Source organism: Notechis scutatus, chromosome 3 (assembly GCF_049901735.1).
Source record: "Notechis scutatus isolate UNSWTSFEM ecotype Mainland chromosome 3, rNotScu1.2, whole genome shotgun sequence".
Classification (NCBI taxonomy): Eukaryota; Metazoa; Chordata; class Lepidosauria; order Squamata; family Elapidae; genus Notechis; species Notechis scutatus.
The window spans coordinates 139231910-139245457 of record NC_142011.1 but is presented as its reverse complement, the minus strand read 5'-3'; the positions used below and the strand labels follow the sequence as shown (position 1 = coordinate 139245457).

The 13548-nt window shown below is 39.9% G+C and overlaps 2 protein-coding genes across 2 annotated transcripts in view; one reads left to right on the top strand and one right to left on the bottom strand.

The window, feature by feature from the left end:
* Positions 1-8891, top strand: part of SLC22A23 (solute carrier family 22 member 23) — a 106690-nt gene extending 97799 nt beyond the window's left edge. Inside the window, exon 10 of the mRNA XM_026676638.2 lies at positions 1340-8891. Coding sequence (XP_026532423.1) covers positions 1340-1697 — 358 coding nt within the window. The 3' untranslated portion in view covers positions 1698-8891. The remainder of the gene's footprint in view (positions 1-1339) is intronic.
* PSMG4 (proteasome assembly chaperone 4) lies at positions 7334-13500 on the bottom strand. Its single transcript, XM_026676637.2, has 3 exons — positions 13205-13500; positions 9692-9767; positions 7334-9078 (listed from the first exon to the last, which is right to left on the bottom strand). The coding sequence occupies exons 1-3, from the start codon at positions 13424-13426 to the stop codon at positions 8957-8959; spliced, it is 420 nt and encodes a 139-aa protein (XP_026532422.1). The 5' UTR covers positions 13427-13500; the 3' UTR covers positions 7334-8956.
* Between the last annotated feature and the right edge of the window lie 48 nt (positions 13501-13548).

Sequence of the window (13548 nt, the reverse complement as noted above, 5' to 3'; positions counted from 1 at the left end):
CATTTGTTATATTTGGATCCAGGCCAGTATTGTCATTGGTCTGCACACATTCATATGTACTTAATTCATTAGCTAAAAGAAACATTTTTTTAAAAAATGATAGGTCCTGAAGGACTTTCAAATTTATAGTGCATATAAAATATGAGAGTGAAAGGAGAGCAGGCATGCTGGTTAAAGAAGTCTGTCATCAGTATATCTTTTTCCAATAACCCAGCTCCTTGCTTTTATAGTGCTTATAAAATAAATTTGAGGAAAGCTTGCTCTCTAGTGATAAAACAAAGAATTACATAAGTTCCAAGTTTCTTTTCTTTTTCTTTTTGGTAGAAAACAAAGATTGATCTGTGGAATAGAAAAATAGTTAAAGCATGCCCACATAAATACACAGAAAGAGGGAGGAGGGCATTTAAAGTTATTCTACTAGTTTTAATAATATATTTGCCTATTTTTGGATTGTACTTGATGATAAATGAAGATTTAAAGCAGACAGCGGAACACGTCATTGTAATACTTCCTCATTTCTGCTGATTATTGCTAGAACCGAGTTATGAAGTAATTTTCACCTTTATGCAACCGTTCGGTTTTTTGTGCATTTTACTCAAATATGTGCGAAGTATACATATACAATGAATCACAGGGATAGAGAGTATTAAACATCTAAGCAAAGGCTTGGCACAATAAGACTTTATTCCGTAAAAAATTCATTTGATGTCTCAAAATATTTCTTGAAGGAAACGATTAGATTCCATGAGTGTTTGTTGTTGTCAACTGTTGTCACTTATTGTCACTTATTAGCCAATCAGCTACTCCTTTTACTTTTATGACCCGTACCAACCTTGGTAGGAGACCAACAAATGTAGATAAGTCCTCAGAACTTGGCTATGGTGCACCTTTGGTTCTCTCATTACTGTGTAACCAAATATTAAAAAGTCAATAGTAAGAGGACTAGTTTCTTGGCTTCTATTATGGTCAAGGATATAATTGGGTGACTTTTATATTCCAGGCATATGCTGGGAAAATTATTTGTGATGACTAATTGCCATCATTATTATAATTCAGTTAAGTAATTAAAAGGTTCTGTTCCATATGTATTCCTCTTACCGTTTTATTGTAATCCTTCAATGGTTGCAAATTGTGTTGAGTTTTTGGGTGTTAAAACATGTTTATATATTTGTTTATATATTTAATACTAAACAAAAGTGTTAAATAAAGTAGCTGCATTCAGAGATAAGGAGGAGGGGTTGTACCATGAAAGCAGATGCTCAAGGGCGGCTATTCTAATGTTATTACATTATTGCATGGACCATTGGCCTATACTGAAGAATTATGCTTGCTTCCACAGGGGTGGTGGCCTTGGCCTCGTCCTGGCTAGTGCAGGCTTTGGGATGCTGACAGCACCCATCATGGAACTTCACAACCAGAAAGGCTACTTCCTCCACCATGTGATTTTTGCTTGTTGCACCCTCATCTGCATCATCTGCATTCTCCTCTTGCCAGAGAGCAAAAACCAGAACCTGCCAGAGAACATTCCAGATGGTGAACATTATACCCGGCAGCCTCTCCTACCGCATAAGAAGGGGGAGCAGCCCCTGCTGCTGACGAACTCTGAACTTAAAGATTACTCTGGCCTCCATGATTCGACAACCGTAAATGATGGAGTGACCGAGACTGTCACTGCCAACGGGATGAAAGCAATGTAGGAGGAAGAGGAGGAGCATTTAGCTTGCTTCTCGTCCAAGATTTACAAAGCATTGAGAAGAAGGGATGAATATACAGGGAAATTAGACTCTGCTGCTGAAGCCACTTCTAGAAATCTGTGATGGGGATACAAATTGCTTTGGGGCACAGTTATGGGGGGAAATGTATCTTCAGAAAAACTGGCTGGAGATCACTGTCCATTTTTTTCCTGCCATGAAATAGTTCTATTTATTTTGTTGAGTTTCCCCACGAAAGCACTTTATTCTGTTCTTCTTCTCTTGTTGACCATAAACATGAAGCCATGTTACTCTCAAGAAAAGCAGCCATTCCAAGAAAGAAATCACGAGGTGGTATGGTTTTGGTTTCATTTTATTGTCCATTTTTGTTTTTAATAGGGGTATGAGGCATCTCTCGCTGCAACAATGAATTTGTTGGCTACTGACATTTTGAGTCATCTTTTTTTTTCTCTCCAGATAATTAATATTTCCTCCTTCCAACCTCTCCTAGTCCTACCTACTGTGAAAGTGTGCACATAAAGCTAAATTCCAATCGTGTTTTAAGTAGCAGAAAGAAAAGTTTGGATCAGAAGCCGTAGGGTATTTTTAACAGCTCTTAATCTAGAAGTTGAGGAATCCACATGTAAATTGCTGTTTACAGTAAAAACAAAAAGCACTGCACAAGGAGGTGTTTTTTTTTTCAAGAAGAGGTTAAATGGATAGGGTTTTTAAGTGGAAATATGTTTATTGATGATTCTTTTAAATGCCTGCTAATTAAGAACAAGAAGCCATTTCAAAACACTCAATAATACAATTATTTTTTAACTTCAAAAGAAATAGGTAATGCTTTTTAGAAAATTACCTCCAAGCTGAGAAGGGGGGAAATGATGGCAAAATAGTTACTGGCTGTCCCAGAAGCCGTGGGCTGGGATTCTAGGCAGCCACAACCTCATCATACTTGTTCTAAGGAATGTTTGATGATTCTGATGGATGACTTAAAGTTCAAATTTAGGGGGAAAAATATAGGCAAAAATGGGATTGAAAAGGCCTCTTTAAGAAGACTTTGGAGCACCCTCCATGTGACATCCGAGGTAATTATTTTTCTAGGTTGCATATACTGTCAGCCGGCTACCCTTTTTACTATAGAAAGCTTACAAAATGGCCGCCATAAGTGCACCAACACAAAAGTGCTGTTGTAGGATTCTTCATTTTTTTTTTACCCTATGATAAATAAAAGCCAAGACCCATATGATCACTGGGGCTGAAAGCAGATTCTTAACTCCCTGGTCCTAAGTATACCTGAAGGTAACTGCTCTTGAAACTCAGCTGCTCCTGCAACAGCTGTGTTTAAGAGCAGCAAGCTAATGAAACATAACATCTCTTCCTTCCTCTTCCCCCTGCTCTTGCTCAAGCCTTGGCTGTTTCAGCAGTGCTTCTTAGGCAAGAGTCACCCAAAGTCAGCTTCATGCAAGGAGATCAGTACTTGTGACTAGTTAAACTATTCTTACTCCCTTCTTTTTAAACTAACATCACCATCATGAGACCGATTGGCCAACATGACTGCCATTTTAAATCACAGCAGCCAATGTGGTGATGTGTAGAGCTCTTCACTTGGTGGCCATTTTGTTTGATGTATATTTTGCATTTGTGGGTAAAGTGTTAGGGACCCACTTTTGTGCACCCCTCCTTGTTATGCCCCTTCTTTCTCACTTTCTTTTTTTCTTTCTGTATATCGTCTGCTGACTTCTTTATATATTTTCTTCCTTCTCCTGTCAGACTTGTTTTGTGTAGATCAGAGGTGGGGAACAATGGCCCCTTTATGACTTGTGGACTTCAACTCCTAGAATTCCTGAGCCAGCCATGAAAGGGCCATTGTTCCCCATCCCTGATGTAGATATAGACCTGCATCCAGTAGCAAGTATCACACAGCTTCCAATGTTGATAGTACAAATGGTTCTGCAGAAGAGATGAGACTTTTGAAATACTTGAAAAGAGAAATAATTGTCATAAAGCTGCTAACTCTCATACACAGAATGAAAAGCATGGGGAAATCCTTTGTAAACTCTATGAGGAGGGAAACATAAAGCAACTGGGTTGCCCAGCATCACGACTCTGGGTTTCCCTCTAAAGTTGCTAGTGCTGGGTTCACCTCAGTAGAACTTGTTTTTCCAGCCCCCTTTTTTTGCACACTCTAGTAACCTGGTTTTAACAACATGGCCACCCCATCTCCATTAATCTTTGACATCACATTGAAAAAATAAGGCCCTTTGAATTGTGCAGTATTCATGTGCCAAATTTGTGTGACGCCTTTTGCCTTTTATATGATGCTTGTTATTAAGTGATATGTCAGGAACAGCAAGTTTCTAGTATAAATTTATTTTTCAGTGGAGTGGGGCCTTGTGTTTTTTTGGGGAGGGGGATTTATTATTGACATCCAGGCTCCAAGTAGACACAGAGCACTTTTGCGGTCTGTATGCTGTGGAGTAGCTTTTTTTAATTCCCCACTCCTGTAAATATGGTCTTTACTACATGCACTAAGATAGGGAATTTCTTGCATTTTATCATGGTTCAGAGTCCCTGTTGTGTTCATTCTGTCACCTACAATCCTCACCACTTTCTGATGTGATGCTCCTTAACTTTACAAACAAGCAGAGAAAGAGAGCAAACGGTTGGAGATTGTATATTGTAAGACAAGAGGAGCACTTGGTGATTTTTTTTATAAAAAAAAGATTTGTTTTTAAGATGTGCTCTTTTATTATTTTGGTCTGAATCTGGTATTTGGAATTAATGTGTTGTTATTCGTGCACAACTTTTCCTGCAATTTGCCTCACTGAAGACTATCGACTGAGTCCTAATAGCATTTTTGTTGAAGAGAATTTTGTAGAACATGTTTCTAATAAATTATGTTGCACACCTAAATTTAAATTATTTTTGGATGAAGTAAGTGGGCATAAAATTATCTGCTGGACCACAGGACTCTACTGAATGAGCTCAAGTGCAACCCTAGATTCTGAAGGCTACTCATAGAGTTTGACCTACCTGAACTTTGATCCATTTTCAAGGACTCACAGAAGTTTGTTACAGTTGCAGCGTGGTAGGTCTCTGCTGCTATCTCCTCCAATAATAAACTGCACGTTGCTGGAGGCTTGCTCATAGCAAACCATTGGCAATATTTTTCCATAGCATCCCATTGAAGTATTCTTCTTAAGACTGGACTACTACATACTTGGCCCCCAGGTTGTTTCTGGAAAATCAACTACTTATCGCAGCCTATCAAGCATTTGGACAGATCTTCTGTTTTTTACAGCTTTACCATCGTCCATAGATGTTGGCAGCAGTCCCTAATATAGAACTGATTACACGCACACAACCAGAAGTCTGTAAATTTGACAAACTGTCAGGCAGCCGCCACACAGGACTTGGCTATATTTATTTATTGGGCTTTATTCTGGCCATAATAAATTACAAATCAAGCAAAGCGTTTTGATGTTTTAGTTTTTCCAGTGTGTGAAACGTTGCAGGTATGTGGTGTACAGCTTCATTCTTCTTGTTAAGTCTGAAAAACAGGTTTTACGGTCTTTCTGCTCTTCAAAACTGAATGGAGACCAACAAGAATGAGCCATGTGCCACAAGGATCCTTCTCCACCATACCATCTAAGCACACAACACTGTCTTAAACTGGCTGGCGTCTGGTTTTTTTTTCCCCCTGTTGTTTTGAATGGTAAGCCAGTTTGAATGTTCGGTTGGGACAGAATGGCAATACATGTATTAAATCCAGGTTTTAAAAAAGAGTTTAAAATATTGTTCTCTAATAGGAAAAGGCTGATCAACAAGAACACCGTCACCCATTGGAAATGGAAATGGGAGTGTGTCATCTGGCCACTCCTTTCAATGGGTCTAGGTTCAGTAGATGTGGTAGGAAATTGTGCCTGCACATATACTGCAGCATCAGTATGGTTCAACTGACACTACCATACTCATGTTATACTGTGAGAATGGCTTAAAAATGATCGTTTTAAGACTGATCATGTATCCGATGCCATTTTGTCCTGTGGAAACCAAGCAACAACACACCAGTGCCACCACGGCCTTTCCCTGCAGCAGCCTTGAAGCTTAACAGTCTGAAGAACCACAGAACGTGCTCTTGTCAGATCAGCTTCTGCTGCATCATCTACAAGCTGTTGCAATGGGATGTACAAAAGGGAATGCTCTCTAGTTGCACAGATTCCAAGACCAGCTTTAGCACAAGAATGCCTGAAAACTGACTGCTGCAGAACACAGATCAAATCCTTGGTTCTTGCCAAATTTAGGAAGGGAAATGGCATCTCTTGTTTGGCAATTTCATAGAAAACCAAAGGAGAGAGATCTTAAGAACCATGGCCACCAGACCTTCCAGCTAAGAAGCCCTAGCAGGCTGCCTGATCCTGGAGGAAAAATAAATAAATCCTCATATTTATCTAAACATGGAGACCATCAGTATCTGTTCTGTCCACTTCCATTTTTCTACTTCTGTTTTCGGTAATTCAAGTTCAGCCATTTTTTGGGAGGTATATTTGTAGCCTTGAAAATAATTTATTAGAAACCTTTTTAATAGCAAGAAAGCTCAGATCAAAATTGGACATTCCAAGACTTTCTGTGCCATTTATCAAAACTTTTTGAAAATGGTGCAGAGAACCTTGTTATGGGGTCATTGTAAGAATGAATTCTTGTGAATATTCTGAATTGTTGGCTCAGTTTTGTTTTGTTGTTTCAATTACCAACTATTTATGTCGCCAGATCCTAAAGCCAAACTAAAGAGAAAAAAAGTCACCAAATTCAGAAGTGCCATTAAAAATGAACTCTGAATGTCATATCAAGTTGCATCTATAGCTGGGACAGAAAGACAACAAGTGTTGAATATGGTTCACACTTGATTTTTTTAAAAATAAAGTTAAACAAAACCTCATTTTTTTCAATGTACTGTGTGAAAACTTTTTGGAACAGAGTAGTGTGCTATGTCTGTAGTGGATGACATCTCCCTGGCCCTTTCCCTCAATTTCTGATGATGTTTTCTTGACTAATCGTTGTTACTGTACTTTTAATCATGAGTAGTTGGTGCTTCTTCATAGCACAAGCTTAACAATCAACTACTGAAGAACAGTCTTAAAAGCTAAATGTCTGCATGATGTTACACCCGTTGTACCTACTGAACAACTTTGTATGTAAATGTACAGGAATAAAAGATGTTGCTCCATTACTGCTGCACTCAGTCTCCATCTGTCTTGTTGGGATTATCCCATTTTGCACTATTGCAGATGCTGCTTTGCCCAAAGTTGCTTTCCGCAGGGACCTCCCCACCCCCTGCCTTTCCAAGAATAGCTCCCTTTTTTCTATTCGGGGTAGAATCAGGGTGACTGAATGAAGCTGAGCATTTACTGGCCAGATGCCCCTCCTGACACCCTTCTGGAGTTGCAGCAAATATTTTGTCTTTATGCTCTTAGGAGAGAAATATCTGCCACTACCTAGGATTAAACTCTCAATCTTCCAAGTGCAAGGTAAGCATCTTCATCATTAGGCCACCATGCCAACACCTTGCCTTGCTAAGAATGCCCTGTTAAAATTCAGGAGCTAAAGGATTATGTAAATAAGAAGGAAAACGGCAATTGAAGCTTTCAATAACTTTAATATAGCTATTATACTTCCAGAGAAAACTACTAAAAGCCAAAAAAAAAAGAAAAGTCAGGTCTGATTTAGAGCAACTGACTGACAGATTGAGGCAAAGAATACTGGGTAAAATAGACCTTTGCCATTATCTAACAGGGTAGATTTGAATTTCTGAAGTATAGATTTTAGAGATTTGCAAAAGGAAAAAAACAACACAAACTCGTCCTGCGATATTACATCCTGTCCCCAAACAGTAAATAGCCTCTAGGAATTATGCAGCAATTATGTAAAAAATAGATAAACTTGCTCTCTCAGTTGCAATGAACAGCCAATATGATCTAAGGACAATTTCCTTTACAAGCCTTTCACTGAAATTTCCACTATAAACCAGGAATTCTTGACCAGTGGTGGGATTCGAAACATTTTACTACCAGTTCTGTGGGCGTGGTGTGGCTTGGTGGGTGTGGCAGGGAAAGGATACTGTAAAATCCCCATTCCTTCCCCACTCCTGGGGGAAGGTTGCTCCACAATCCCATTCCTTCCCCACCCCAACCTGCTTTCCAGCTCTGTTCTCCTGTACAGGGCAACAAAAGAAGACCCAGCCAATCAGCTGGGACTCGGGAGGCAGACAATATGGGGGCAGGGCCAGTCAGAAGTGATATTTGCCAGTTCTCCGAACTACTCAAAATTTCTGCTACCGGTTCTCCAGAATTGGTCAGAACCTGCGGAATACCACCTCTGATAGGGACCCAGAGGCCCCTAGCCACTCTGGATAGATTCTAGGGGTCCATGGACCTGGATTGGCAAAACATTCTAACTTTATTTCACTAAGTTTAACTGAAATGAATTTGTCTTGTTATTTGATTTAATGGATAAATCACACAGCACATACAGTAAATATTACATTTTGGTTTATTTTAATTTGATAGCACAAGTGGTTTTCTTTGTAATGCAATCTACATCTAGCTATTTTACTTTATACATTGCAATTCATTTTTTCTGAGAAGAAGCTGTGACTCCTTTTCTGCCTCATCTCACAGAGATGTTCTAGATGCTTCCCCCTTTCTTGAAAAAGATGTAAACCTGCTCAGCACTGGTGCTCACGTAATGGGAAAGTAGTCAATCTAATTGCACACCGTTCCATCAAAAATTGCTAGGGAAGCTGATAAGACTACACTTATTGAGTAAGTTTTAAGTCTTTTTCCCTTGACTTTGTTTGCTATAGGCATATATTCTGCAATGAATCCATTTCCAATCTGATACTTTTCACTGAACAGATTTATTTTATCTTTGATCGAATGCCACAGAACTAGATCACATATGATTGGAAAATTCAAAACAGATCTATGTTGTGTCAACCAGAAACAGCAGGTGGCAATATCTGTCAAATGTTGTAGCATTTATTCCAGTTCTATATTCTCCCAACAGGAATTTCTGAAGAGCCGAATACTTCTTTCCTTTTCATTATATATGTAGATTCATTCATTAGCTCAAAAAGAAGCTCAATTAAACTGAATGCATTTTGCCATCCCAAATATATAACTCAATGACATATTTTTTTTTTAAAAAAAAATCTTCTTTGGAAAAAAAAAATATAAACAAAAAAATGTGACTATCCGGAACTAAAATTTGTCTGGGAAAGTTGCCATTTCTTCCTTGATACGATTTTCTACAAGTAGTATGAAGCCGCTGTCAGTATTTTGAATGTTATAACTGACAAAAATCTGTTTTTTAGTCTTGCTGGCTAAAACATAAACAAAGCACAAGTCATATCAATCTTTGAAGGAAGCCACAGCAGAAATCAAATTTTATCAAGTGTTTCCCACAGTTCCAAGCCCACAGTCGCTGACAAAAAACGGGTGGGTTTGGGAGGTAGTTGCTTTGCATTTGGGATAAATTCTCCACATAACGCTTTGGGAGTTCTTCGGGATAAAAAGCTTACTTTAAACAGGGATTGAATTGCTTTCAATATCCCGAGGGAATATCTGAGAATTTCTTTGAGCATGTTTATTATTGTTGTTTTAAATCAGGGGTGAGGAATTATGGCCCTTTTATGATTTGTGGACTTCAACTCCCAGAATTCCTGAGCCAACCATGATTTCTGGGAGTTGAAGTCCACAGGTCATAAAAGAGCTATAGTTCCTTACCCCTGATTTAAAACAATAATAATAAACATGCTCAAATATTACTGAAAGCTTACAAGGTTTATGAGGATCCCATATAATTTGAGCCATTAATTTTGTTTTAATTTTTGTATCATGGTGCCCAGAACATACAAAGGCTGTTAATCACCTATGTGGTCATAGATTTCTTCCATTTCCCTGTGTTAAGTTTTAAAAAATCATGCATATACATACCTAGTCTTTGAGCTAAAGAATTAGATGTATTGTCAGAAGCATTGCCAAAAAGTAAGGTAGACGCTGGAATGGAGTCCTGGAACAAAGAAAAAAAATTAGGACCAATTCTGTGCACTCATACATACACAGATCCTTTGTTCAGAGGGGGAAAATGTTGTAATCAAGGAATTTATGCCACTGAAGATACAATTTTTGCTTCATCCTTTTACTTAATATTTCTTTTCTAAAAATCTCGCTCCAAAGATGTATGAAAATAACAAAAGTGCTAAAAATGAAAGGTCACAAAACAGAAACCTCATATCTAAATAGATTTAATGCTTTTAATTTAAAAGCATTGGGAGGTGTAACTAGGATAAATAAAATTAAACTTTGAGCATATACAGTACATACTCATAATTATCTTTCAGGTTTTGCAGCATTATGTAGAAGTGCTTTCACAGTGCTACACATTATGTTTCTACCAACATAACAAACTCTTACAGAACTTACTCAACAATCATTCAAAGTAGCTGAGCAAAAGTTCCTACAATTGTACCCTAAAGTTGCAACAATTGTAGTAGGCCCTGAAGTCACATGATTGAGATCTGGGCACTTGGCAAACCATTGCTACTTCTGATTTGGTTGCCAAGTGCCTCACAACCATGTGATCGCCATTTGCAATCTCTCCTTCTGGCTATCCCAGAGTCATTGGGGAAGCCAGCAGGGAAAGTCTCTCTATTTTGGGGTAGTACATCCCACTTGTATTTTGTCAGGGAGGATTTTTAGCCTCACGGTGGAAAGGAAAGGATATCTGTCCACTCTGGGTCTGAAAATTCTCTCTCCGAAATCCAATTCTGTCATCAAACTCCAACTCTGATCAGACAGATTTGCCTCTCTCTCTCCACTCTGGGGCTGAAAATGCTGTCACACTGTTTCTAAGGCACTCTTTATGTGGGACTCATCTGCTTAATGACCTACAAGATTGCTTAATGATAACAACCAAGAGTGCCAGGATTGCAGTTGTTAAGCAAAACAGTCCCGTGACATCTCACTTAATGACCCATCACTCAATGACTAAGATTCCAGTCCCAATTGTGTTTGTAAATCAAAGGACCACCTGTGCAATGAAGTGTAGAGTAGCTTGGTTTTATACAGCACTGTTTTTTGCTTTTTTCAACAAACATTCAACACACTATTTTCTAACCACTACTATTCCCCCCACATTTTTTGTTTGTAGAGTTATATTATAATATTATGAGGCACAAAAATATCTGCCTGCCCTGGTTTTTCACTACTTTTGTATAACCTGAAAATCTTTGCTCTATTTTCCTTGTCAAACAAACCACCTTGGGTTTTGATACGTTAACCGCACGTTCCTCACTGCACTCACTCACTCACTCGTTAATATTCTCTGCAATCATTCAGATTCTGTCAAATACAAGGTATCATCTGCATTCAAATGTGCACATACATTTATATCCTTTACCGATACACTTTTGCCATCTATACGTGTGTGCCATGGGAATGAGGGATGTAAACCTTATGTACGTGCCTACAGTGTCACAATGCAAACACATACGAAAGGTCATTGTGGCATCATTCATCATTTTAGCACTATCATAATTAGCAGCTGATGCCTATGCCATTATAACAACAGGCATTCCTTACACATTTATCCATGAATACTTTTATTCCTAGGTATGATTTACTTCCATCGTGCATATATGCCAACAATCTTTAGAAGATAAAAAAAACTACAAAACAGCAGCCAAATGGGCAACAACAAAAAACCTGTACAAAAAGTACTGTGAAATCATAAGCACCAATTGTAGATAATTAATTTGTACATAAAATATTGTATACAGCCTTTTTTGACACCAATCCCCTACTCAAGGCAGGAGCCTTATACCACGCCAGCCAAGTGGTTGTCCAGTCTATTTTTGAAAACCTCCAATAATGGAACACCCATAGCCCCAAGCGTCAAGCTATTCTATTGACTGTTCTGTCCAGAAAATTTTTTCTTTTTTCTAGGTTGGATCTGCCTCTAATAAGCTTCTACCTGTTACTTCTTGTCCTGTCGTCGGGTGCTTTGGAGCAGGGGTCTCCAAGCTTGGCAACTTTAAACTTGGCAGACTTCAACTCCCAGAATTCCCCAGCCAGCAAAAAGTTGAAGTTCACCAGGCTTAAAGTTGCCAAGGTTGGAGACCCCTGCTTTGGAGAATCCCGTTATCATGTGCCCTTAGCCTTTCTCTTCGATAGGTTAGACGCACCTAACTCAACTGTTTCCTTGTATAAAATGAACAAAGCCTGAAAATTAGGATAGCAACAGATTCACTAATCTTAATTGATCAGCATGCCAACCTATCAAGCTATGACTCCACTGAGATGAGAAAACAAATGTGTCTTGCATCCCCAAATGAAACAGAACCATAATGCAGATGTAGCTCTGAGTGACGTACAAACCGGCAACTTAGCCTCAATAAGGATTTCTGAGGCTGTCAAAGCAAACTATCTCAGTGATCAATCCCAGGGTCTCATCCTGAAGGGAAAAATAGAAAAATCCCGTTACTTATTTTGGTGCTGGAAACTTGGAAAACAGACTTCCTGAAGAATCTGACTGGGTTCCATTCACATAAACTGGGAGCTGCATTAGAGGAAAAAAATCAGTGCAAGAGGCAGGAAGAGGAGATGCTAAGGTGTACCTCCCTAGTGTCTAGCACCAGGCCCAGTTCAAGTCCTTTTCTTAGCAAGAATTTGGAAGTGGGCTGCCTCTGCTCACCTAAACAAAAATGATCCCAAGGGGTGGGGATGATGGGACCCACTTGGGTTCTTTAAAGAATAAGAGGGGTTTCTTATAGGAGAAGTTTAAGGCCGCAATGTCCTCTCCTCTAGTGACTAAACCTTGGCGAAATCCTGGGAATCAACCTCTGGGGATTGAGCTACGTATTCAGATACATTTAGTGAAATTACAACAGCACTGAAAAAAAGTGACTTATGGCTGTTTTTTCACACTTATCCCCATGGTCACATGATCTACATTCAGATGCTTGACAACCGACTCGTATTTATGACTGTCGCAGTCATAGGATCATTCCCTTTTGCAACCTCCTGGACAAGCAAAATCAATGAGGAAGCCAGATTCACTTTGAACAACACTTTTTGTGTTGTAATGGAACAACTGCAGTGATTCACTTAACCAACATGGCAAGAAAAGTCCTAAAAACCTCGCTTAACTCATTTCAGGGAACTAATTTGGGGGGAGGGGGGACTCAATTGTGGTCGTAAGTGAAGGACTACCTGCACCCACAACGCTGAGCTGCAGCAGGAGTTCGCCTCCTCATAGCCCTGTTAAAACAAAAAACAAAAAAAAAGACCCCGGCTTGCATCTGCGGAGAAAATGGTTGCTAGCTGTGTCGGGAGCCAAGCCGGCAGCTACCCCACTTTGCAATACGATGCGCTTCGTCTGCCACTTCCATTACCACCTCCCCTCCCCAGGTTGTAACCCCCGAGGGGGGCAAAACGTCCGGAACTCACGCGGGGGGTGCACATGGCCACGGCCAGGTTGCTGAGCTGCGGGCCGTCCCCGACCCAAAGGAAGAGCGAGTCCTGCAGGCGCATGGCGTGGAAGTGCACCAGCTGCTCCGCTAAACGGCCGTGGAAATTGTGCAGCGAGATTCCCCCTTCCTCGGCCGGCGGGGCGGAAGGCGAAATCCGCTCGGCGGCGTCTCCTTTTGCCGGCTCCTGCGCTTCCTCCATCGCCGCCACTGGCAGCGGTAGTAGGCCAAAGCAAGCGATCCCCGATCGCGCCGGCACTTCCCTGGTTGTCAGTAGGCCAGAAGCGGGGCGTGGCCCTCGCTTACTTTTTTGTCTTTCTTCCA

Coding starts and splice junctions, on each gene's coding strand:
- PSMG4 (XM_026676637.2), bottom strand. CDS start 13,426: ATGGAGGAAGCGCAGGAGCCGGCAAAAGGAGACGCCGCCGAGCGGATT. Junction 9,768..13,204: donor TGGCCATGTGCACCCCCCGC/GTGAGTTCCGGA, acceptor TCTTTGTTCCAG/GACTCCATTCCAGCGTCTAC. Junction 9,079..9,691: donor TTCTTTAGCTCAAAGACTAG/GTATGTATATGC, acceptor TTTATGTTTTAG/CCAGCAAGACTAAAAAACAG.